General features: G+C 52.0%; 1 protein-coding gene across 1 annotated transcript in view; it reads right to left on the minus strand.

Moving 5' to 3' along the window:
- VSIG10 (V-set and immunoglobulin domain containing 10) overlaps positions 1-6646 on the minus strand; it is a 43891-nt gene extending 37245 nt beyond the window's left edge. The window contains exon 1 of the mRNA XM_055147046.1: positions 6047-6646. Coding sequence (XP_055003021.1) covers positions 6047-6125 — 79 coding nt within the window. The 5' untranslated portion in view covers positions 6126-6646. The remainder of the gene's footprint in view (positions 1-6046) is intronic.
- Between the last annotated feature and the right edge of the window lie 20287 nt (positions 6647-26933).

A 26933-nucleotide genomic window follows, 5' to 3' on the forward strand; every position in this document is an offset into this window, starting at 1 on the left:
TTGGGGGGGTCACACCCAGCGATGCTCAGGGGTTACTCCTGGCTTTGCACTCAGGAATTACTCCTGGCAGTGCTTGGGGGACCCTATGGGATGCCGGGGATCGAACCCGGGTCGGCCGCGTGCAAGGCAAACGCCCTACCTGCTGTGCTATCTCTCCGGCCCGGACACTGATGAATCTTGGGCCGGGAGGACAGCTGGCACAGGCGTGAAGGAGTTTGCTTTGCATCCTGCCAATCCCCATTTGAATTCCTGGCACCACCTATGACCACCCCCCCCCCACACACACACACACACTTCCAACACCATCAGGAGTCACCGCTGAGCCAAGAACAGCCCGGAACGGCCCCTAAGCTACCACTGGTGTGGCCCAACAAACCAACAAAAACCACCTTGGTAAATCTTGAAGATATGATGTCCATGAATGAAGCTGCTCTGTAACAATCCCACAATCCCACCCATTGTGTGATGCCCTGTACTCGGAAAGTCCCGAAAAACAAATGCTGGCAGAAGAAATCGATTGTGACAGGGAAGACTGGACAGGTGTCAGACCACTTGCCGGGCCAGGAACAAGTGGCTGATGGAGGAGGAAAGCAAGGGGTGAAGGGTGGAGGGTGTGGATGGGCCTGGACTTTCTCCTGGGGGTGAAGAAACTGTTCTGGGAAAAATCTATGGTGCTGCTTACACAGTCTTGTGAACAAGCTAAAAACCAGTGAATTACACTTTTTTTTTTTTTTTTTTTTTTTTTTTGCTTTTTGGGTCACACCCGGCGATGCACAGAGGTTAGTTACTCCTGGCTCATGCACTCAGGAATTACTCCTGGCGGTGCTCGGGGGACCCTATGGGATGCTGGGAATCGAACCCGGGTTGGTCGCGTGCAAGGCAAACGCCCTCCCCGCTGTGCTATCGCTCCAGCCCCAGTGAGTTACACTTTCCAGGGGTGAATTTTATGGTTTGTAAATGAGACTCAAAAAATGGTTTGCCTCCCTCCTCCAAAAAATAATGACCTACTATTTGCCTTTGGAACTCTTCTACAAGAAAGAGTGTCAGCTCACTGAATGCGGGCTTCAGTCTGCCTGGGAAATGCTTCATTTCAAAGATGTGCAGTCAGCCTACGGAGACAGGGTGTCCCCCCATTCTACCCACCTGGGTCACACTGTTTCCAAAAGCTAGGCCAAGATGAAAAAAAAAGAAAAGAAAAGAAAACGGGGGGGGGGGGGCCTGGAGCGATAGCACAGCGGGTAGGGTGTTTGCCTTGCACGCGGCCAACCCGGGTTCGATTCCCAGCATCCCATAGGGTCCCCTGAGCACCGCCAGGAGTAATTCCTGAGTGCTGAGCCAGGAGTAACCTCTGAGCATTGCCCGGTGTGACCCAAATAGCAAAAAAAAAAAAAAAAAGAAAAGAAAAGAAAAATGAAGCCACTTAAACAAAGCCACTTGCCAGAAGGCAAAGAATGTCATTTAATGCCAGAGAATCCCAAACAGCAAGAAACCCTTCCGCCCAATCACTTGAAAGAGCAGGTGAGAATGTTTTTCAGCAACAAGGGCTGGGAACCCACGTTCTCAGTCCCCACCGAGGAGGGGAAGAGGAACTGTACAATTACCAGATGGGGGTCCCTGAGACCTGCAGCCGGCCCCTCCCCCGGCCCCTTGGCACAGGAAGAAAGGAACTTGGAAAAACCCTGTCGTAACCTTAATCTCGGGATTTGAGCTAACATTGTCTTCTCCTCCCAGGACCAGAATGACATAATCACGAGAAGAAAAAAAAAAAAACACTCTAACACACACATTTTACTTCTCCTTCCCGGCCTCGCTCACTCCATCCCTCTTAGCCACTGAGCTGACGATGACCCGACAGATCATCGTCACATGCTCACAAGGGGTGGTCCTGAGGGTTGAATTACAGATGAGGCACTGAGCCCCCACTCGGGGGAGGACAGTTCAGGCATCCATTAGTGATGTCTGACCTGGTCACAGCATCACCGCAAGGGTTCCTATTTTCATTTCTCTATTCTTTTTTTTTTTTTTTTTTTTTTTGCTTTTTGGGTCACACCTGGCAATGCACAGGGGTTACTCCTGGTTCATGCACTCAGGAATTATTCCTGGCGGTGCTCAGGGGACCTTATGGGATGCTGGGAATCGAACCCGGGTCGGCTGCTTGCAAGGCTAACATCCTACCCGCTGTGCTATCGCTCCAGCCCCCTCTCTATTCATTTTTCTTTTCTCTCCTCTCCTTTCTCCCTTCTTCCCTCCCTCCTTCTCCCCCTGGCCCCCGTCTCTGCTTGTTGCCTTTGGACCATGCCTCGTGGTACTCAGGGCTTATCCCTGGCTCTGTGACGAGGGTCCACTCCTGACAGTGCTCAGGGGATCCACACAGGGTGCTGCAGATGAAGCCTGGGGTCAGCCCTGTGCAAGGAGAACGCCTAACCCGCTGTACCATCGCTCTGGCTCAGCAAAGGTATCCTGGTGGGTACTCGAGCTCCATTGGACGGAACTCGATTGTCGAACCCCCTCATTTCAGAGTGCAGGAACCAGATTCAGAAAGCTTAAGGCATTTAAGACCCTCATCAAGTCACTGGGAGCTGGGCTGGCCACTCGGTCTTCCACAGTGGAAGCCAAAGAGATGTCCTCTGGTCTTCTAACGGGACAGGGACAAACAATACGACATGGTCGCAATCTGTGTAAGTAGGTGTCCAGAGAGTTTTCTGATCTTAAATTCAAGCTATGGAACAAACGAGGGAGCAATAGACATGAGTATTTGCCAAGGATATCCTTCCTTTGGACTGGAGCAACAGCACAGCGGGTAGGGGCGTTTGCCTTGCACGTGGCTGACCTGGGTTCAATTCTTCCACCCCTCTTGGAGAGCCCCGCAAGCTCCCGAAAGTACCCTGCCCGCACGGCAGAGCCTGGCAAGCTCCCCGTGCCGTATTCAATATGCCAAAAACAGTTACAACAAGTCTCACAATGGAGACGTTACTGGTGCCCGCTCGAGCAAATCGATGAACAACGGGGACGACAGTGCGATCCTCCTCTTACCAGTTCTTACTGACCCTCCCCATCCCGTTGCATCCAAAAGCTGTTCTCTCGCAGCTCTTCCCGAGAATTAACCCAGGTTTACAATCTGTTTCTAGTGGAGACTTGAATATTGTCTGAAATGAAGTGAGAGAAGAAAAGCAATTTCCCCCCCAAGACGAATCACATCCAAACGGCAGGGGTGGAGGAGAGAGACAGTGCAGCGGTAAAGACACTTGCCTTGAACACAGCCAACCCAGGGGTATCCCGTACCACTCACGGTCCCCTGAGCATGGCAAGGAGCAGACCCTGAGTACAGCCGGGTCTGACTCCAAAACCAAACAAACAGGGCCAGGGGAGAGCACGTGCCTCGCTTGCATGAGGCCCCAAGTTCAATCCCTGGCCCTACATTTCCCCCCTTCCACCACCCCCTCCCCTGTATCAGCGGCGTTAGCCCTGGTGGTCCCCAAGCACCACTAGGCCACCAAGAGTCCCGCCTTACCAGACCGAGCACCTGCCTTCTAGGCCTGACCCCCCTGGGTCAAGGATTCCTGCAAACAGCCTCCAGCTGGAGAGCCCCCCTCTAAAAAGTTCATCAGCTTAGGGAAGCCCCCTGACATGCACCACGGTCACTCTGGCCTGGCCGCAAAGTAGCTGGCTGGAGGGACAGTACAAGCGGGTTGGGCGTTGGCCTTGGACGTGGTCGACCCGGATCCGATCCCCAGCATCCCACAAGGCCCCACTGAGCACTGCCAAGAGTGATCCCCGAGTACAAAGCCAGGAGGAACCCCTGAGCATTGCCAGGTGTGACCCCCCCAAAAGCAAATAAATAAATAAATTAAGCTGGGCGTGGCCTGGGGGAATGAGTCCCCGTCGGCCTGCAAGACGCTCCATGGTGGTAGAATCCCAACTGTCTGGAGTCCTGAGAGGACCAGGGCGGGAAACACCAGCCGGGGAGAAGGGGATGAGCAACCCCCTTAGCCTCTGTCCCAGCCAAACGGGGGCCACCCACCCAACCCCCAGCACAGTGACCACTCCATCAGTGGCTGGAGGGGCTCCGGGGCTAAGGAAGGCCACAGGAAGGAAGAGGGGGCAGGTTTCGCAGCCCTACATCACAGAGCGGGATTCTCGGCTAAGTTCCAGGTACTGCCGGATCTTCAGATTCTTTTTTTTTTCCCCCCAGATAAAATGGGAATCTAGGTTATGGGAAAATGTCCTGAAATGATGGCTGGGGATTTGGCTCAGCAGTTAGGGCTCATGTCTTGCCTGGAGGAGGCCCTGGGTTTGATCCCCAGGACCAATAAATAAATCACTGTCAGTCACTGTCATCCCGTTGCTCATCGATTTGTTCGAGCGGGCACCAGTCACGTCTCTCATTGAGAGACTTATTGTTACTGTCTTTGGCATATCCAATACGCACAGGGAGCTTGCCAGGCTCTGCCGTGCGGGCGGGGATACTCTCGGTAGCTTGCTGGGCTCTCCGAGAAGGGGCAGAGGAATCAAACCCGGGTCGGCCGCGTGAAAGGCAAACGCCCTACCCACTGTGCTATCGCTCCAGCCCAATAAATAAATACAGCGATGAAATGACTGCTAGAAACCAAGCACAAAGTAGGTGCCTGCAAGACGGCTCAGCCTTATGAGCGTGAGGCCAAGAGTTCGAACCCCCGTGCCACACACAGGCGCCAGCTCGTCCACTCCTGTGTGGGATCCCTGGCTCCAGAACGGACATGCGTGAGCACAGGTGCACACAACTAAAGTGTGTGGGCCCGGGGGAGCACTGCAACCCCGCTGGACATGTGCACACAACCGAGAGACCCCTTGGTGAGCCTGATGACCACAAGCCACACCCCCTAGCAAGCACTGTAGTGGCGGTGCAGCCCCCCACCGAGCCCCCCAGCTAAGTGTGTGGGACCCCTCTGTCCTAAGGACAAGAGCAGCAAAAGGCAGAGAAACAGGTAGAAAAAAACACAGTTGAACATTCAGGAACTTTGGATTCGTGGGGACGCAGGGAAGTTCAGAACACACTTTCTTCAGAACCGACAGGACATCCGCTGGGGGCTCTGGCGCGGCCAGCCCGCTAGTGTCCGGCCAGTCTGCTAGTGTCCAGCAAAACGCGCTCCTGCTTCCAGCTCCTTCCCTCCCTCCGCTGCCCGGCACACTCCCGCAGGAGTTGGCTGGCGAAAGAAATTCAAAAATAGTCCGTCCAGGGCCCGGAAAGCCAGGACAGAGGGTAAGGTGCTGGCCCGGCCCACTGCACAGGGTCCCTCAAGAGCCAACAGGAGTGCTCCCTGAGCACAGAGCCAAGAGCCAGCCCCGAGCAGCGCGGGGTGTGCAGCAGCCCCCTCAACCCCCGGTACCCACCCCCCCCCCAGAGTCTGTCCATCTCCTCCCTAGCTCTAGGAACAGATGCAGCGTCCAGGACCGTGTGCCAAACATGCCAAGGGTAAGAGGTCACGCCCCGTGCAAAGGGAAGCGGGGGAAAAAAATCAAAAGTTCAAAGTAAAAAGTTAAGGAAAAAAAAAAACAAACCAAAAACCGCCCGGGCGAGCAGCCAGCGGGGGGCGCGTGGGGGACCCCCGCGGGTTACAGGTGTAGCCAGGTTCCCCCCTCCACACACACACACACACACACACACACACTCGGGACGGCGGTAGGAGCGCGGAGCCCGGGCCCGGCGGGCGCGGCAGGTCGAACCGGACCGCGAGTTCGGCCCGATCGCGCTGCGCCAACACCCGCACCCCCCACCCCCCACCCTGCACCCCGCACCCCGCCCGCCCCGGCCGGGCGCGCACCCCCGCGCGCGCCTCCTGGGTTCGGCCCATCTTCCCAGTTCCCACCCTGCATCCCCCGCCCACCCACCCAGCCACCCACCCAGCCACCCCCCAGCACCGCCGCTGCCCGCTCGAGCGTCCCGGAAAATTCCTTCCCGCAAAGCGAGCTGGAAACTGCAGCCCGGGTGCCCGGCGGGGCCGAGCGCGGCGCAACTTTCCCTCCCCCGACCCCCCCCCCACCCCACCCCCCGATCGCCGCCGCTTACCTGCGGCCACCCGGCCGGCCAGCAGCGCCCCGAGCCACAGCAGGAAGCGGGGCGCGGGCGCCAGACCGCCTGCGGCCATCTCGCCTGAGCCGCGGGCGCGCAGGGGTGCCCCCTCCCCGGGGAGGGGTTGGAAACCGGGGCTCGGGGTGGCGGGGGTGCGCTGGGGGACCCCCTCCCCACGCGCAGCTCCCCGGCTTGCCAGGCACCCGGCGGGGGTCCTCGGGTGGGCCGAGCGGCGGCGGTCTCCGCAGCAAGCCCCCCGCCACGAAGAAGGATGCTGGGGGTCAGCCCGACGTCCGCAGCCGGAGCGGTGCCCGCGCCCCGGGCGCGCTTTCGGTCTCCCTCTCTCTCTCTCCCTCTCCGGGCGCCCGCGGCGGGTGGGTGCCGGGTGGGCGGGTGTGTGGGTGGGTGGGGGGGTGAGTGGGAGGGCGCACCCCGCCCCCTGGGCCCGTCACCCACTCGGGCAGGCGGAAAACAACAGGCGCGGGGCTGCCTCCCGCCTCCCCGGCCGGCGGGAGCGCGACTTCCTGCACCCCGGCTGGGGAGGAGGGCTCTATGCAAAGAGCGCGCCCCGGGCCAGTCCGGCCGGCCGGGGGCGGAGCTGCCCGCGGCCTCCCCGCGTCCACTCCGCCTCCGGGACGGCCGCCCGGGCTGGCCCCGCGCGCTGCGGCGCTGCCGCAGGACGGAGCTCGTGCGCCGGCCCCGGACGCACGGACGGACGGACGGACCGACGGGCGCTGCGGCCACCCGGGGAGCGAGTCGCCGGCCCGAGCTGCAGAGTCCCGGGGCCCCCCGCGGCATCCCAGCTGGGGACGAGTCTCTCCGTTGGGTTTTATTTTATTATTATTATTATTATTATTTTCCAGGCAGCGCGCTGCCCTGTGCAAGGATGGAAGGAAGCCCAGGATCGGGGACAAGAGGATCCCCGGAGCTGTCCCTGCCCCGAACGCCCCAGGGACCCGGGGGGACCCTGCCCCACGCGGGCAGCGTGGGGGGCCTCGGGGCGGCGGAACTAGTTTCTCTCCGGAGCTTTGCAACCCCCCCTCCCCTCCTTCCCCTCCGCCCCATCCAGCCACATTCCAGGCTAAAAAGCTCTTTCCCCTGCCACGCCCCCATCCCGTCCCCCGGTTCCTAGGGGAAACACATTTGGTTATTCTTAGGAAGAATGACACTTGAAACAGCCCGACCAGAAACTCGCTTGCAAAAAAAAAAAAAAAATCGAATACAGTAAAATCGTCGCTGAAAACCCTGGGAAATGGATGTGGTCTTCCTATTCTTCCCACTTTTCTGCACATAAGATGGGGGAGGAGAGAGACAAAGTGCTGTTAGGAAGGTCTCTGAGGGTGGGGAGGTGGCTCCTAGCTGGGCCCTAGCCTGGCCCCGTTCCCTGAGAAGGGGTTAGCCCCCACCCCAAGACCATGGGTTGTTCCCCGAAGGCCTCCGATTGAAAATACTTCTTACATGATGAAATCCTCCTGAAACCAATAAAAAGTGTGTTTCTCCCGATGAACTGGGCCATAAAAGTCCCACGTTTCTTCCCCTTTCCTCAACTCTTTTTACTCATTGATTTTTTAACCCTTCAGCCAACTTCCTGTCTTCCCTGTCCCTTTCCTTTTGTTTTTTTAATCCCCTACGCCTCATGACGGAAAACAAATTCTCTCCTAGGCGCGGTCCCCTTCCTGTTTCCCCACTGCCTGTCACCCACTTTCCACTGTGTGTCTGTGTGTCTGTGTGTCTGTGTGTGTGTGTGTGTGTGTGTCTGTGTGTAGTGGAAGCCTTTTGGTCCCAAGCAACCCTGAAATGTTTTGGGTTTGATGTGACGGTTTCTCAAGCTTTCCCACCCTAACCCGAAGTGCAGCGAGCGTGAGGGCCCGGGAGAGAGCCCCAAAGCGAAGGTCTTTGCCGTGGGTGCAGGTCCCTGAGCAGTGACCCTTGAGTGCAGAGCCCAGAGTAATCCCGAGAAAGAGGAGAAGTGGTAGTAGGCGAAATGTGTGACGCTTTTCAGCAGCAGGTCTGGAATGGTCCGGGGGCCCTGGTGGTGCCTGGAACAGGAGATTAAACAAAGCAGGCGCCCTGATAGGCCAGGAAGACCGTTTCCATTAATCCCCTCCAGGGGGTCTAACAACCCTGCTAACAGCACCTTGCATTTGCAATGCTCTCTCTCTCTCTCTCTCTCTCTCTCTCTCTCTCTCTCTCTCTCTCTCTCTGTGTCTCTCTCTGTCTCGGTCTATCTGTCTCTATCTCTGTCTGTCTCTTTCTCTCTGTCTCTGTCTCTCTCTGTGTCTCTGTGTCTCTGTCTCTGTCTCTCTCTCTCTCTGTCTCTCTCTCTCTCTCTCTCTCTCTTTTCAAAGTCACTTTGGCAGTCTGATGTCCCTGGGCCCTGGAGAGACACATGCAATTCGATTTTATAAGCAAGAAGTGCCCAACTCGAGGAGACGTGAGCTCCAGGTCTCAGAACTGGCTGAGGGTTTCGAAAGCTGGGAGGGGGAGCCGGGCCCGGCTGTCTCTGGGCACTGCCGATGGATGCAAAGTCTCGCTCTTGTCACCTCCACTAAGGCTGAGATGGCCCATGTGCCGGGTGTCCGTGCCAGGAGGAAGGATCTCAGCCGCTCTGTCTGGGACACACCCACCCTCTGCAGGCTGTCTGGGAGCCTGAGTCACAGGCTCTTAGGAAGGGCCGTGCCCTGCCCCTTTCGGGACAATGCCGTGCCTGAGCAGGGACAAGGGAGCGGGGGTGGGGGGTAGGGTCGCTCCTGGCCATGGAGGGATGGAGGGTGTTTTTTTTTTTGCATTCTGCTGGGCACCTCAGGGCTACATCTGCTTCATGGGGTCGTGGCCGTGCTCAAGGGAGGGCGCCCACTCGGCGGGATCCTGCAGAGGTGCCTTAAGGCGACAGGACAGTCAATGGGCAGGGCAGTGGGGGAGGGGAGCCTTGGTTTGAACATGGGCCTGACGCTGACACGTCTTGATTGGTCCTGTAAGAACAGACCAGACTCACTCCAGCACTGAGCTGGAACGGCCGCCAAGCGGGCAAGCCCATTTGCCTTGCGTGTGGCAGCCCCCGATTCAATTCCAGGCACTGCGTCGGGTCATGGGAGCCCCGCTGCAGGCGGCTCCGAGCTCAGAGCTGGACGTACCTCCCAAGCACCGCCAGGTGGGAACTCAACTTCCCTCTCCCTCTCCTCCCGGGGGGAAAAAAGAACAAAACAGATGGACTCCAGCGCCTGGCTCCAGCGCCTGGGTCTTTGAAACCCTCAAGAAACCAATTATTTTCTTTCCTCCTGGCTTGCCACCTCCCTAGAGGCAAAGCTGATCCGTTTCTTAGCAACAACCTGCTTCTCCCTCTCGCGGAGGGATGGTCTCCTGGGAGCTTCAGAATGGGACCAGCCATCCGCCGGGGGCCCAACGCCACCCGAGGAGCCGGCTTCTCTGCTAGGGCTGGATAGAGCGAGTCAAGAGCGGCTCAGAGCTGGTCAACAAATCCTGTGCACCCTTAGATGGACCCTGGACAAAAGGACTCGCAGCTCTACACACACACACAGCAGAGCAATATCCACCCGTCCCGTCTGCAGGAGAAGGAAGTCCGCACCGCTTCTGTTCACACCATCTCTTCTTCCCACCTCCCTTTCGCCTTTTTCCCAGAATAAAAAAAAGCTTGGGATGTGGCTAGAAGTGGAGGAGAGACGTTCCTGAAACCGGGCAGAGATCCCAGAAGGTGGCAGGGGTAAATGGAAAAATGGAACATGAAATGTTGGCCAATGCGTTTCCCTGCGTGACCGGGACCTGTTCTTCTCCGCGTCACACCCAGAAGGCAAAATGCAGAGGGGTCGGAAAGACCATCTGGCGCCCTGGAGAAGGAACGGGCAGCCAGGAGCTGAAGAGGGTGCCTGGCTCAGCCCCCACCCCAGTGCCCCCGACAGAGCAAGGCGGCCCAGGTGGGTGTGTTCTGGACTGTGTTTAACCACAGTCCCTCTGCCCCATCGTGTGTATGCGTCAAAGGGAGCTGTGGTGAGTGGGTGGGCTCGGGCGTTCGTTCCCCACCCCCCCAACCCCCGTGCAACTGTTTCCACTGAGCCAATTTTTAGCTATCACTCTCGAGTTACCGAGCCGTAAGCACCCTCAGTAATTCCGACCCAGTCCCACTGATCTACCCTTTACGAGACAAGTAGGAGAATGTTTTTGGTTTGTTTTTGGGTCACACTTGGTGGTGTTCAGGGGGTTACTCCCGGCTCTGTGCTCAGGGATCACTCCTGACGGGGGCCTCAGGGGATCATATGGGATCCCAGAGATTGAACCTGGGTGGATTGGTTGTAGGCCAGGCAAGTGCCCTGTCCACTGTACTAGCTCCCCAGGAAACTTGCCCTGGAGGAGAACCCAAAGGAGCGAAGCAGATGACTCCAGGACGAAATCCTGCCCCCCACTGTTTCCAGGTTTCTTTCGGTTATTTCCCCGCCCCCCCATTTTTATTGAGACACTGTGATTTATAATACTGTTTTTGTTTGTTCAGGGCCAGACCTGGCAGGGGTCAGGGTTTCTCCCTGGCTCTGTGCTCAGGAATCACTTTCAAAGGACCATTTTCCCCCAGTCAAAAGCATAACCTGTTCAACCTAGAAAAAAAAGCAAACATAGAAAAATAGGAAAGAAAACATAACCGCAATCTATCTAAAAGTCCTCGCTATGATTATTAGAAATTTCTAGTCATTTCTGCTGAGTTCCAAGGTGTGTGTGTGTGTGTGTGTGTGTGTGTGTGTGTGTGTGTGTGTTTTCTTTTGTTTTTAAAAACAGGGGCTGGAGAGATAGCACAGCGGGTAGGGCGTTTGCCTTGCACGCGGCCAACCCGGGTTCAAATCTCAGCATCCCATATGGTCCCCTGAGCACCGCCAGGGGTAATTCCTGAGTGAAGAGCCAGGAGTAACCCCTGTGCATCGCCAGGTGTGACCCAAAAAAAAAAGCAAAAAAAAAATAAAAATAAAAATAAAAAATAAAAACAAACTTGTGGGGCTGGAGCGATAGCACAGCGGGTAGGGCTTTTGCCTTGCACGAGGCCAACCCGGGTTCTAATCCCAGCATCCCACAGGGTCCCCTGAGCACCGCCAGGGGTAATTCCTGAGTGAAGAGCCAGGAGTAACCCCTGTGCATCGCCGGGTGTGACCCAAAAACCAAAAATAAATAAAATAAAATAAAAAATAAAAACAAACTTGTGATGACATTTTACACAAAGTTTTAATTCTTGCTTTCCCTTAAGCTTAATATTCTAAGACTTTCCCCCCCCACCCTCAACTTAAGTTATAAAAATATTTGGACAATTGTCTTTTGACATTTGGGTTTGCCTTTGTGGCGCCAGGGATTGAACTGAGTTCTTACACAAGCCAAGTCAAGCACTTTGCCACTAAGTCACATCCCTGGCTCAAGACGATGCTGTTAGTTTTTTAAACTGGAAAAGTAATGAATTACATATGGCAGAAGCAAATCCAAATGTCATGCTAAGTGAAATAAGCCAGTGAAATAAGGCCAAAAGCCAAATACGGGTTGATCTCGCATATTTAAGGAAATTCAGAGAAGCCAAATTTCTGGAGGCAGAAACTAAAATGGGCGTCGTCGGGGGCAGGGGAAAGAGAAATGGGGAGTTGGAGTGTGTGGTTTAATTTTTGCAAGACGAAGCGTTCAGGACATACTGGTGGTGATAATAAAGAATGAGCAAACGTAATGCTATGGAATGGTGTAGCTAAACAAGGGTGTAAGATGGAGTCTGGGAAATGGCTTAAGTTGGAGAGCAAAGGTCTTAAACCCAGTTCTTTGGTTTTTTTTTTTTTCCTTTGGGGTCACACCTGGCGGTGCACAGGGGTTACTCCTGGCTCTGCACTCAGGAATTACTCCTGGTGGTGCTCAGGGGACCATATGGGATGCTGGGAATCAAACCCGGGTCGGCCGCATGCAAGGCAAACGCCCTACCCACTGTGCTATCGCTCCAGCCCCTTAAACTCAGTTCTTGACATCACCAGTTTCCCTGTGCCCTAGCACCAAGCATCCAGGTAAAAAAAAAATTTAAGCAATTATTCGCTGACAATAGACCTCTGTCACTTTGTCCTCATCCCCACCCTTGCCCTCAGGGATAACCAGTTTTGGGACATCTCAGTTTTGCTACTTACCCGATATGTACCCATTGGAATATTATGCAGTCACGAACCGTTGCTTTTAATCAATCTGTGAATGAGGGCTGGGGATGTGCCTCAAAGGGCTGAAGAGCACGTGCCCCAGGTTCGATCCCGAGCTCTGTAGGATCGTTCAAGCATCTTTGGGGGAAGCCTCCCCCCACCAAGTAAACCAAGGGTTGGCACACCCAGCCATGCTCAGGATTTACTGCTGGCTCTGTACTCAGGGATCACTCCTGGCAGGCTTGGGGGACCATACGGGATGCCAGGGATTGAACTGTGGTTGATTTGATGCGAGATCAGTGTCGTACCCAGCCCTGCTACTTCCCAGGCCCCTACAGACTTACCTTTCACATACTCTAAACCCATCCATCAAAGTGTGGGTCGAATGGCCTATAGGATTGTCAGCTATCCAACTACCATGATCCACGGGATATTTTTGTCACCTCTCAAAAAAAAGTCTCTTACCCTTTAGTGACCCCTTCCACCCCAGCCCCGACTGCCCACGAATCTAGTTTCTGTGGTTAAAGAACAGAAAATAAAAACATCCTCCACCCTCCACTTCATCTTGGAATGAATGAAGCGTGACAGTAGCATCAGCAGCTGACACAAAAGTCAGTGGTGGTTAAGAAACGTTGCTGCGGGGCTGGAGCGATAGCACAGCGGGTGGGGCGTTTGCCTTGCACGCGGCCGACCCGGGTTCAAATCCCAGCATCCCATATGGTCCCCTGAGCACCGCCAGGGGTAATTCCTGAGTGCAGAACCAGGAGTAACCCCTGTGCGTCGCCAGGTGTGACCCAAAAAGCAAAAAACAAAAAGAAAGAAACGTCGCTGTATCTACACAATGGAATACTATGCAGCTGTTTCTACACAATGGAATACTATGCAGCCGTTAGGAGAGAGGAAATCATGAAATGTGCGTATAAGCGGGTGGACATAGAGAGCCTTAGGCTAAGTGAAGTGAGTCCGAAAGAGAGGGACAGACAGAGAAGGACTGCATTCATTTGTGGAACATAAAATAACATAATATGAGACTGACACCCAAGGACAGTAGACGCAAGGGCCAGGAATATTTTTTTTTTTTTACCTTTTGTGCAGTTTATTCAATATTGAAGACAAATTAGTCAACACATTAATACAAAGAAAAAATCTGCATGATCATATCAATAGATGCATAAAGGTATTTTATGAAATTTTACATATACTATGGTAAACATAAAACATAAGCTACAATACAGAAAACTACAATACATAAAATATTTCCAATATGTATTTCAAGAAAACTAAAATACAAAAAACATTTCAATATGTTAAAAAACACCTACAAAAATTTCCAGTTATAGTAAATAGTAATATATTTTTTTAAATTATCTTGTTTGTAGATAAAGCAATGGTATTTGAAAGATGGAAGATGGAGAGGAAGAGAGCAGAAAATCAGAAAGTAAAGAGAATACCTGTTCTACCAAATATGAGTAATTCCAGGGTAAAATGCCTGAAGAAATCTTGAAATATCAAAATTTTGAAAATTGTTGGTCTATGTGAAAGTCCTAAATATTCTAAAATACCAAAATTATTCAGTAAATTTAGCAATGTTTCAGATAAACTGTCAATATTTTGAAATAAGTTACATTTCCACATTAGTTAAAAATAGAAATTAGAAATACCATTTTTTTTTTTTTCTTTTTGGGTCACACCCGGCGATGCACAGGGGTTACTCCTGGCTCTGCACTCAGGAATTACCCCTGGCCGTGCTCAGGGGACCATATGGGATGCTGGGATTTGAACCCGGGTCGGCCGCGTGCAAGGCAAACGCCCTACCCGCTGTGCTATCTCTCCAGCCCCTAGAAATACCATTTATAATAGCACCACAACCTGAACTTTCTTAGTTATAATTTAACAAAATGTGTGCAAGACCTTGGCACTAATTCCTACATAAAACCTTAAGATAAATATCAAGTTTCTATGCTTATAATAAAACCCTGAATGTTGAAATGTATCTAAATACTTGAAGACACATACTTTTCAAAATTTTTTTTTAATTTATTTATTTTTAATTAGAGAATCACCGTGAGGGTACAGTTACAGATTTATACACTTTTGTGCTTATACTTCCCTCATACAAAGTTTGGGAACCCATCCCTTCACCAGTGAAGGGCCAGGAATATTGCTCCATAGTTGGCAGCCTGCCTCATGAGCAGGTGGGGGGGAGAAGGCAGCTGGGATAGAGAAGGGGTCACTAAGACAACAATGGTTGGAGGGATCATTCGGGACGGGAGATGTGTGCCGAAAGTAGATAAAGGACCAAACATGATAATCTCTCAGTATCTGTATTGCAAACCATAATGCCCAAAAGTAGAGAGAGAGTATGGGGGAAATTATCTGCCATGGAGTCAGGGGAAGGGTTGGAAAGGGTTGGGGACATGGGTGGTGTGCACTGGTGGAGGTATGGATGTTCGATTATTGTACGATTGGGACTCAAACACGAAAGCTTTGTAACTGTATCTCACAGTGATTCGATAATAAATTAATAAATAAAATTAAAAAGTCAGTAGTGAGATCCAACGCAGGGCCTCCTGTATCGGATCTGTGCATCTGACCACTAAGCCACACTATTAGCCTCAGAGAAAAACCAAAGACCCAGTGTGCAGGGGGCAGGTGTTCGAGTGACGACGCAGGTCCCACTTCATCAAAGAAAGGGGGCTGTCAATCCCCCTGGAGCCCAAGGGTCTTGGAAGAGAGGAGGAAGAGATCCTCCATCAAGAGCAAATGACCTCATTTTTTTCACTCCAGGAATACTCCTCGGAGCCTCAGAACACTCTGGAAATAAGTGCTCTCCTGGGCCGCCCCAGCCCCGGCTCCTCCAAACAACATTCTTTTAGGTCATAAAAGAGGAGGCGTCCTGTGATTGCGTCTTTGATTAGGAAAAGGGTGAAAGCTTTGAGGATAACAATCTCTTCCTTGATGAGGAGAAGGGCGAACAGGACTAAGGCCCCGGGCAAACGTCCGCTCAGCCCCCAGGGTTTACCTGCAAGTAAATACGGTACACCCTGCCGGACTGGGCACCTCTGGGGAAACCAGTTCTGAGACTCTTGGGCGGGCGGAGGTGTCTGGGGGAGGCTCCTTCGCTGTCTTTGTGGATTTGTCGGTTCTGGACGCTTCAGGGAAGTGTAGTGGCACAGTCCATGTGTGCGAGGCTGCCTCTCTTCCTGGGCGGCCTGTCTTCAAGGCTCACCCCTGTGAGTTTGTTATCAGTGCTTTCTCTCCAGTCGTGGCTGATTCCGGTCCCTGGACAAGAAGAAACTGCGTCTTTTTTTTTTTTTTTTTTGCTTTTTGGGTCACACCCGGCGATGTACAGGGGTCACTCCTGGCTCATGCACTCAGGAATCACCCCTGGCGGTGCTCAGGGGACCATATGGGATGCTGGGATTCGAACCCAGGTTGGCTGCGTGCAAGGCAAACACCCTACCCGCTGTGCTATTGATCCAGCCCCCATTTTTTTTTTTTTTTTTTTTTTTTAGTATACACTGATAGGGCTGGAGCGATAGCACAGTGGTAGGGCGTTTGCCTTGCACGCGGCCGACCCAGGTTCTATTCCTTCGCCCCTCTCAGAGAGCCCGGCAAGCTACCGAGAGTATCTCGCCCGCACGGCAGAGCCTGGCAAGCTCCCCGTGGCGTATTCGATATGCCAAGAACAGTAACAACAAGTGGAGACGTTACTGGTGCCCACTCGAGCAAATTGATGAGCAACGGGATGACAGTGACAGTGACGGTGACAGTGATACACTGATAGACACTCAATCAAGCCACTGGGTAACTCATAGAAAAGGGAAACTCGTTCTTCATTTAATCTCTGTCCCACTCATCATTCGCTGTGTGTCTTTTTTTTTTTTTTGCTTCTTTTTGGGGGGGTCACACCGGCAATGCACAGGGGTTACCTCCTGGCTTTGCACTCAGGAGTTACTCCTGGCGGTGCTCAGGGGACCCTATGGGATGCTGGGAATCGAACCCGGGTCGGCCGCGTGCAAGGCAAATGCCCTACCCACTGTGCTATCGCTCCAGCCCCATTCGCTATGTGTCTTCTGGAAAGGAATCACTCTAGCTTCCTGGATAGTTCTAGAGTGAATTGAGTGGCATTTAATTTAATTAATTAATTAATTAATTAAGTTTTTGCTTTTGGAGATGCACAGGGGTTACTTCTGGCTCTGCACTCAGGAATCAACTCTGGTGGTGCTCGGGGGACCCTATAGGATGGCTGGGAATCGAACCCAGGTTGGCCGCGTGCAAGGCAAATGCCCTCCCTGCTGTGTTATCGCTCCAGCCCCGGCATTTTATTTTACTGCATTATTTAATGAAAAAATTGGGGGCGGGGGTGGGTTGGGTTAGCCCCTCAGCACTCAGGGGCTACTCCTGGCTCTCTATTCAGATCTGACCCCTGGCAGCGATGGAGGGACCATCTGTGGTGTGAGAGACATTGGACTCAGCCTATGGGGGCAAACGATTTTGCCCCGCTGCTATCTCTCAAGCCGCGAGAAGGCCTGCCTCTCTTTCCTGAGATCTCTTTGCAAGATATTTGGCGCAGCATGGAATTCGGTCAAGTAGTATTTCATGCCATTGTCTTTCCTTTTCTTTCAAAGATTTCAATCCACCCCCGTTGACTGTGCAGCCAGGAATTTCCAACTCCTTTAGGGTCCTGGCATCCGCCCTTTGTCTGCTTCTGCTTCCGTTCTTTCTCCCGCCCTTGCAAAGGCTCCACCTCATTTCTCAAACACAAATATATGTTCAGCTTAATTCACTTTTCACATCTTCGGCTTCTTTGCCCGGAGGACCTTCTCCTTACTGACCTAGAGACTTAGAGACGGAGTGGCGGTGCCCCTTCTGGCTGACAGCTGACTTCCTGTAAAAAGCCTGAGAAGGTTCTCTGCAGTTTAATTTTTTTTTAAATTTCTTTCTTTTTTTTTGGTTTTTGGGTCACACCCGGCGATGCACAGGGGTTACTCCTGGCTCTTCACTCAGGAATTACCCCTGGCCGTGCTCAGGGGACCATATGGGATGCTGGGATTCGAACCTGGGTCGGCCGCGTGCAAGGCAAACGCCCTACCCGCTGTGCTATCGCTCCAGCCCCAGGTTCCCTCCCGTTTACAGGACCGGATTTGCTCTCGCCAGGCTGACCTCCTACGGAATGCCTCCTGTCCTTTGATCTCAGTGTCACCCGTGTAGAAGCTGAGGCTCAGAGAAGTCAAAAAACAGCTTCCCAAGGCACATCACCGCCCCAGGCCCGTGCTTACAGAACGAGCCACTTCTGCCATGGCCCTCAAATGGCCTTAGCGTCACGGAAACTTGGACTGGGGAGGGGAGGTTGAGAAACAGCACAGAGGCTGGGGCACGAATCTTACACGGGACCCTGCTCCATTTCCAGCGCCACGTGGTCCCCCGAGCCCCCAGCAGGTGCAGCCCTGGGAGTCCCAAATACCACCTGGTGGCTTGGGTGACCTGGGCACTCGCTGCAGGACCTGAGTGGCATCTCACCCTCCAGCCTTTGCATAGAACCAAGGGCCGGACTGGCTGAGATGTGCCCGAGCATCTCCTGAGCACTGCTTGGGAGAGCCCTCCAAACCCCAAAAGCCTTGTGATAAAAGCCATGTGCAGGGGGCTGGAGCGATAGCACAGCGGGTAGGGCCTTTGCTTTGCATGCGGCCGACCCGGGTCTGATCCCCAGCATCCCATAGGGTCCCCCCACCCCAGCACCGCCAGGAGTAATTCCCGAGTGCAGAGCCAGGAGGAAGCCCTGAGCATCGCTGGGTGTGACCCAAAAAGAAAAAACAAGCCATGTGCTGCTTTTGAAACATACTGAGACTGTTGTGAACACATCCATAAGACAACTGAAAAGGAATTCGAGGAGTTAGGGAAAAACAGATTCCTGGAACTACAAACTGGTTGAGGCCAGAAGGTGGGGGGGGGAGGGGGGAGGAGGGGGCGGGGCGGAAATCACTTATAAGTTTATCCCGCCAGGTGGCGCTCTCAGCCCTGAACGGAATCTGGGGCACATTCACCAGCTCCCCACCCCCGCCCCAAGGTTTTCTAGGAGATAAAACTTGGCCCCAGCTGCCTGGAACTCAAAAATGTTCAGAGATTACTGGCTCAAACAATGACCGTCCTCATCCAGGGGACGGAGAGAGGCCCAGTTGTCCAGAGGCTGGCTCAAGGTCATGGCTCAGAGACAGATCCAAGCCGGGATGTTTCTGCAATGTAACCCTGACTCATCCCGCGAGGCAACAAAGCGCACTGGACACAAGGCAAGATTTTCTCAAGATGATTCCAGGAGGGAACACGGTGAACCTTGACTGGAGGGACAGCCCCTCCCCCCGCCCCCCAAGTCCCCACGGTCCCAGATTGCTGAGGCTTTTTTCATTCCTCCTCAGGGTGGAGTGCGGAGACAGGCTTTGGTCTCCCCATCTGTCAAGTTGGCTGTGCTTTCGTTCCCTAAGGAAAGTTATTATTTATTATTATTATTATTGTTATTATTATTATTATTATTATTATTATTATTTTGCTATTTGAGCCTCAGGGTTTTGGTTATTTTATTTTTATTTATTTAGTTTTGGTTCGGGGCAGGTACTTACTAAATGTAATTGATTTTGGGGCTGGAGTGATAGTACAGCGGGTAGGGTATTTTTGCCTTGCACGCGGCCGACCTGGGTTCAATCCCTGGCATCCCATATGGTCCCTCAAGCACCATCGGGAGTAATTCCTGAGTGCAGAGCCAGGAGGAACCCCTGAGCACAGTTGGGTGTGGCCCAAAAAGAAAAAAAAAGACTAAATGAATTGATTTCATAAGGCATTCACTAATTCAAAGTCCAGTAGATGCCCAGGAATTGCTAACTGCTAATTTGATTGTATGTCTTTTTTTTTTTTTTTTTTTTTTTTGCTTTTTGGGTCACACCCAGCGATGCTCAGGGGTTACTCCTGGCTCTGCACTCAGGAATCACTCCTGGCGGTGCTCAGGGGACCAGATGGGATGCCGGGGATCGAACCCGGGTCGGCCGAATGCAAGGCAAACGCCTTCCCCGCTGTGCTATCGCTCCAGCCCCTGACTGTACGTCTTGACCAGGGATATGGAGCCTTGCATGCATGAAACCTGGACTTGATCCCTAAAACAATGTGCTTCTTGCTCCTGTCAATTAGCCTTTGTGGGCGGGGCGGGGCCATACGTGGTGGTACACATTGGCAACTCACATTCAGTGCTCCGTGATCACAACCTGCTGTGTTTAGGGGACCCTGTGGCACAGGGATGAAACCCAGGGCTCCTAAGGCAAACTGTGCACTTAACCCTGTTGAGCCATCGTGCTGACCCTCAGTTTACTACTTTAACTCATTGTATCATCTACTGTGACTCAGCCCATTAGAATTTTGTGTAACTCGGGAGCACATAGACATGGAGTGAAAGGTACTCGTTTTCTTTCTTTCTTTTCTTTTTTCTTGTTTTTGCTTTTTGGGTCACACCCAACAATGCTCAGGGGTTCCACCTGGCTCTGCACTCAAGAATTATTCCTAGCTGTGCTTGGGGGACTATATGGGATGCCGGGGATCGAACCTGGGTTGGCCACAGGCAAGACAAACGCCCTTTACGCTAAACTATCGCTCCAGCCCCAGACCCATTTTCTTCATGGACTGCATGATGCTGGGTTGATGCCCGGCTGTTCCTGGATCTCCCCTGGGCCTAGTGAAGCCAGGAGGGTTCAGGTGGTACCTTCACTGGGTAGAGGGGGGTCATGAAAAAAAAAAGGAAGACGAAAGATCAGATAGATCAGATCCTTGAAAGATAACTTGCTCCGAAGTCTCATCTCTTGCCTTTCAACACTTGTTTCTGATTATTCCAACAGAAAACAGTGATGAGATTGTATTTTTTTTTTTTTTTTACCAATCTGAGTCTTCTAGCAGGGGAAACCCCAAGAGACGTGAGACTTTTCTTTGTAGCAGCTTTGTTCTGCACCAGAGTTATTTTAGAGATATGCACTCTTCAGTCAAGCATGCAATCAAAATCCTGTTTCTGATTTCTTTGCATCTGTTCCCACAAATAAGATTCCAGGATCATATGGTAATTCTACTTTTAGAAAATTATTTGGACAATAAGACATTAATTCAAAAGCGCATGCTAAGTAAGATGGGTAAGATATGGAAACGAGTGAATTTTCCAACAAGGATGAATAGATAAAGAAGCTGTGGTATATATATACACAATGGAATAGTATGCAGCTGTGAAAAAGGACACAATTATGTAATTTGTCATGACATAGATGGACTAGAGGGTACCATGCTGAGCAAAGTCAGGAGAGGAATAGATACAGAGCTCACTCGCTAATATGTGGGATTTAAAGACAGTGATGGAGCAGCAAAAAGCCAAAGGCAGCAGAATTGGATTAGTTCTTAGAACTGAGCTTGGGGTGGGGGTAGATACAAGGAAAAGTGTAGAAAACAATAATAGCACTGTAGCACTGTCGTCCCGTTGTTCATCGATTTGCTCGAGTGGGCACCAGTAGCGTCTCCATTGTGAGACTTGGTTGTTACTGTTTTTGGCATATCCAATACGCCATGCGGAGCTTGCCAGGCTCTGCCGTGTGGGTGAGGTACTCTCGGTAGCTTGCTGGGCTCTCTCGGGCCAGCCGCATGTAAGGCAAATTCCTACCCACTGTGCTATCGCTCCAGTTCTTTTTTTTTTTAACTTTTTTTTTTTTTTTTTTTTTTTTTTTGCTTTTTGGGTCACACCTGGCGATGCACAGGGGTTACTCCTGGCTCATGCACTCAGGAATTACTCCTGGCGGTGCTCAGGGGACCCTATGGGATGCTGGGAATCGAACCCGGGTCAGCTACGTGCAAGGCAAACACCCTACCCGCTGTGCTATCGCTCCAGCCCCAGGAGTGATTCTTGAATGCAGAGCCAGGAGTAACCCTTGAGCATGGCCGGGTGTGACACCCCCAAAAAAAGCCAAAAATGAAAAAAAAGAAAAAAGAAAGAAGCATAGTAGGGGAATAGCACGTGCCCAAAGGTAACAGAAACCAAGGAGCAGTCTTCAGGGGGAAGCTGCCACCTCGGGCACGTGGGTGAAGGGGAGTGGGCAGTCAGGGGTGGGCGCGGTGCTGGGGGGTTTTAGGGATGAAACCCTACCAATAACTGTTTTGTAAAACATAAAGCCTAGGGGGCTGGAGCAATAGCACAGCAGGTAGGGCGTTTGCCTTGCACGCAGCCGACCCGGGTTCGATTCCCAGCTTCCCCTATGGTCCCCTGAGCACCACCAGGAGTAATTCCTGAGTGCAGAGCCAGGAGTAACCCCTGTGCATTGCCGGGTGTGACCCAAAAGCAAAACAAAACAAAACAAAAAAACAAAAAAAAACAAACAAACATAAAGCCTAAAAAAATGAGTGGCCATGAAGCCCTGTTTCCCCTTCTTTGTGTCAGCTTGACTTTGATGATACGGTAGAAATGATAGTTTGGATTCACGGGGTGAGAGGAAACCTGATTAGAATCCGTTTTTACCAGTTTCATTTGATTTCAGGGGATTTGGAAGCCACGCCGGGAAATGCCTGAGGGTTGCTCCCGGAACCCCCCCACCCAGGGTTGGTCACACCTCAAGGCCAGAGCCTTCAGCCCGAACTGTCTCTCGGAACTATTTTATTTTTGTTTGTTTTATCTTTTGATTGTTGAGTAGCGCTCAGGGGCTACTCCTGGCAGTGCTTGGGGCCTTCTGGTGCAGAGATCCAACCAGGGTAGGTCACATGTCACCAGCCCCTGTTTTTATCTTATTTATTTATTTATTGCTTTTTGGGTCACACCTGGCGATGCACAGGGGTTACTCCTGGCTCTGCACTCAGGAACCACCCCTGGAGGTGCTCAGGGGACCATATGGGATGCTGGGAATCGAACCCGGGTCGGCCACGTCCAAGGCAAACACCCTACCCGCTGTGCTATCGCTCCAGCCCCATTATCTTATTTATTTTAAATTTTTTAATTTATTATTTATTTGAATTGTGGTTTTGGGGCCACACCTGGTGGTGCTCAGAGGTTACTCCTGGCTCTGCACTCAGGAATGAGGTGGAACCCAGGTCAGCTGCATGCAAGGCAAAGCCCTCTGTTTCATTTGTAAATGTCTACTTAGATGTTTTAAATCACAGAATGTGGTTTCCCTCTTATTTCTAGCGGACAATGCAGTACCAGTCAACTCTGATCTCCGTCTTCCTCCTGAACTTGTCATCATTGCTTTTTAAATCAGTGCACATGTATGTTTACCCATGTTCTCCAGTTTCCATGCTCTCTGTGACTGCATGCATCCTATTCCTTCAGACACACATGTCTTCCAAACAGCTGTTTTGATTTTTCTGACAGGGAAACTAGAGTAAAAAAAACCTTAGCGTGGAAGGGCGTTTTAAATGATAATTTAGGTAGTTTTAGAATTCTAGGTTCACATTTTTTCTTTAGTCTTGATAGTATATCTGTCACTGTCACTGTCACTGTCACTGTCATCCTGTTGCTCATCCATTTGCTCAAGCAGGCACCAGTAATGTCTCCATTGTGAGATTTGCTGTTACTGTGTTTGGCATATTGGATATGCCACATATAGCTTGCCAGGCTCTGCCGTGTGGGCGAGATACTCTCGGTAGCTTGCCGGGCTCTCTGAGAGGGGCGGAGGTTGATAGTATATATTGTCATCATCTGTAGATAATCCCTTTGTCTGTCTTTTTCATTGCTTTCAATATTTTGTCTTAATTTCATTAGAATACATCTAGGAGGTTCAGGGACCCCACCACCAGCAAATTTTGGCCAACCAGGCTGGTGGTTCAATGAAGGCACCGAGAATCCTACGAAGTTAAGGATTGCCTTGAAAGCTGGGGGGAGCCCACTTGGGAGGATCAAGCCCAGGGCTTCACTTGTGCAGGTCATGTGTTCTACTTCAAGCTGGATGCTCCTTTAGTGCTGGAGAGAGTTCAAAGGGCTGGAACACGTTGCTTTGCATGTGGTCAGTCCAGGCCTTATCCCTGACCCCCTGAGCATCGCTGGGAATGATCTCTGAGCAGTGAGTCAGAACGTGTGCCCCTTCCCTTAACACTGGTTGTGTTCCCAAGCAAAAGATATCTTCATATTAATCAACAAGTTTGGGGGCTTGTAGTTTGGGCCCCACCCAGTGTTGTTCAGGGCTTACTCCTTACTCTGTGCTCCGGGATCACTCCTGGCAGGCGTGGGGGACCTTGTGGGGTGCTGCGGATTGAACCCAGCTTGGCCACCATCAAGGCAAGCAAGGGCCCTACCCTCGTACCATGTCTCTGGCCCGAATCAACATTTTACATCTATATATTCACTTTGTTTTTTTTTGTTTTGGGGGGGCCACACCTGTCAATACTCAGGGCTAATTCCTGGCTCTGTGCTCAGGGACCACTCCTGGCAGGGCTTTGAGGGTTTATGTGGGTGCCAGGGATCGAACCTAGGTCAGCCCCATGCAAGGCAAGCGCCCTCTCTGCTCTAACTGTCTCTCCAGCCCCAACACCCGCATGTTCTAAGGAGAAAGCGACGCCGAGTCCCTCTGAGCCGTGACCCTTTCCTGTTCCTCTTCTTCTTCATGTCCACAGGCAAATATTTCTCAGCCTTTACACTTCAGATCATTTGGTCTTGGCCTTCATATAGCTTGATATTGTGTGCTTAGACTGCTGGGTTATCTAGCTGTCACTTGTTCCTGACTTACTGATTATGTTGAAGCTCTGTGTGCTTTTTTTATTTCTTATTTTTTTTATTTTATTCTTTAATTAGTGAATCATCATGAGGGTACAGATACAGATTCACACATGTTAGCACTTGTTTTTCCCTCATACAATGTTCACAAACACATCCCTCCACCAGTGCCCGTTCTCCATCACCAATAAACCCAGTATCCTTCCCCCCCCCATCCCATCTCCCTAAGCTCTGTGTTCTTGCTTGGACAGTCAGTAGACCCTGATCTTTCTCAAACTCTTAAAGATGACGCCATCATCACCCTCCTCTTTCCTGCATCAGACACTTGGGGCCTTCTCGGTCCCTCTATGCCTCCTTACCTTGCTCTTATGTATGTCACCATTTCATTGATGCTATAATTTTAATGATGAGTCCTATAATGTCAGCACCGCCTTCCTGTTCACTGATTTAGCTGTCAACTCCTTTAGCGATTTCTAGTCCACTACCAGCCCACTAAATTTTTATTCCAAATAACTTTCATTATTTCTATCTTTGTATCTGTTTCCCTGTACCATTAAGTTCTGCTCACTGTGGTTTCTATTCTTTCATTACTTTCTTTTTCTGTTGTTCTTTTAATTTATTAATTAATTAATTTGGGGGCCACACCCAGTGATGCCCAGGGCTTACTCCCAACTCTGCACTCAGGGATCACTCCTGGTGGGCTTGGGGAACTATATGAGGTCCCAAGGATTGAACCTGTGTTGGCCACATGCAAGGCAAACACCCTACCTACTGTGCTCTCCGTCCACCTCCCCAACACCCTTTGTTTGGTCTTTGGACGAGACCCAGCTATGCTCAGGGATTATTCCTGGTTCTGTGCTCAGGGATCACTCCTGATGATTTTCAGATCCTAGGGACTGACCCTGCCTTGGCCGGCCAGCACCTTAACTCCTGTACTATCTCTCAGCCCCTCTTTCATTTTATTACTTTCTTATTTAAATATAATTTTAATCAATCCTCCGCATATCACTCCATTGGTTTGTTCCCAAGTAAAGTTGCCATCTTCTCCCTCCTCCCTTGATCCCAGAGAAGCATTTTCTTGCTTTCTGGTGAGCCCTTGGGGACCTCCCTGATATTTGGGTGGGGAATATGCCCCTCCCGAGTTGCTCTACATTCCCTCCTGCTAAGTGCTCCAAGATTTCATAAGGCCAAAACTATTTTGCTGCTGTTAATGATCAACTCGAGATCTCTACCTTATTAAAGAGAGCGCACATAGCTTCACAAACCATAGTAGTTACAACTCAGGTTCTGAGTTTTCATAAAGGGCGTCTTTTCCTCCACCCAGAGCGCCAGGCAAAGGAAAGATCACTTCCATAATGCTTCTCGGGGCCAGAAGACAAAATTTTCACAGTCATCTTCTCCTGGAGGTGGCGTTCCTACCAGGCTTATGGTCAAGCCCCTGGCCTGCTTTGACTGGACTCAACTGCTGTCAATCACTGGGACCGATATCCAGTCCTGGCATCCCCTGGGGGCTGCTCTACTGGCCTCCTGAGCTGGATTTTTTTTTTTTTTTTGCTTTTTGGGTCACACCTGGCGATGCACAGGGGTTACTCCTGGCTCATGCACTCAGGAATTACTCCTGGCGGTGCTCGGGGGACCAAAGGGGATGCTGGGAACCGAACCCGGGTCGGCCGCGTGCAAGGCAAACGCCCTACCCGCTGTACTATCTATCCAGCCCCTGAGCTGAATTTTAAAAAAATATTTGCGATGTCTAGAGTTTGCAAGCCAATACCTTCCTTTTGTATAAATAATTATTCCTGGACTAACACCCAAGGACAGTAGAGACAAGGGCCAGGAGGATTGCTCCACGGTTGGCAGCCTGCCTCATGGGCTGGGGGGGAGAAGGCAGCTGGGATAGAGAAGGGGTCACTGAGTCAATGATGGTTGGAGGGATCACTCGGGATGGGAGATGTGTGCTGTAAGATAAGTGACCAAATATGATGGCCTCTCAGTAAATGTATTGCAAGTGTATTGTAATGCCCAAAAGTCGAGAGAGAAAGAGGGAGATTGTGTGCCATGAGGTAGGGGGAGGGGTGGGATGAGAAGGGGGGATACTGGGGACATTAGTGGTGGAAAATGTGCACTGGTGGAGGGTGGGTGTTCAGAGACTGCAGTGAAGGCGGCCACCCACGTTGGGGGTCTCACCATCAAGGGCTGGGGTGGGAGGTGAGCTTGGCAGTGTCAGATGCCTGGGTAGCTGATTAAACCAACCAGGCAAAAACGCAAGGGTGGCGTCTTCACTCAATCACCGTGGTGATCCACGGTGGAGGGAAAGACTCAAACCCGAACGGGCACCAGCTCTGCCAGTCATGTTCTCTCCCGAAGACCCCGTGTGCCCGAGGCAGGCCCGGGGCACCCACGCAGACTGGGCGTCCGAGCTCTTTGAGTCATCAGGGGCACCCGCATTCAGCAGACGCTGAGGTCTGGGTGGGGAGCAGGAGGGGGAGTAAGGGCGAAGACTCAGAGCCAAAGCACGCTGGGCGCTGGGGAGGAGGCGGAGGGGGGGGGAGGATGGGGGGTGGGGGGGCAGGGGGCATCGTGCCTTCTTCCGGCCTTGGCCTGGCCAGATGGATTTGAAGTGCGTGTCCGCCAAGGCTTCCGATAAACATGCGCAGGAATGAAGGTCCGGGTCTGCGTTAGAGCCCAGCTGGGCCTGGGAGACGTCCTTAGCCTTGACTCCCTGCTGCTCCCTGCCTAGCTCCCGGCGTGAGCTCGCCTCCAGCCCTGGACATGGTGTATCACTGTCACTGTCACTGTCATCCCGTTGCTCATCGATTTGCTCGAGCGGGCACCAGTAATGTCTCCATCATGAGACTTATTGTTACTGTTTTTGGCATATCGAATACACCACGGGTAGCTTGCCAGGCTCTGCCGTGTGGGCTCGATACTCTCGGTAGCTTGCCGGGCTCTCCCAATGGGGCGGCGGAATCGAACCCGGGTCGGCTGAGTGAAAGGTGAATGCCCTACCGCTGTGCTGTCG

This window comes from Sorex araneus, chromosome 9 (genome assembly GCF_027595985.1).
Source record: "Sorex araneus isolate mSorAra2 chromosome 9, mSorAra2.pri, whole genome shotgun sequence".
Lineage (NCBI taxonomy): Eukaryota > Metazoa > Chordata > Mammalia > Eulipotyphla > Soricidae > Sorex > Sorex araneus.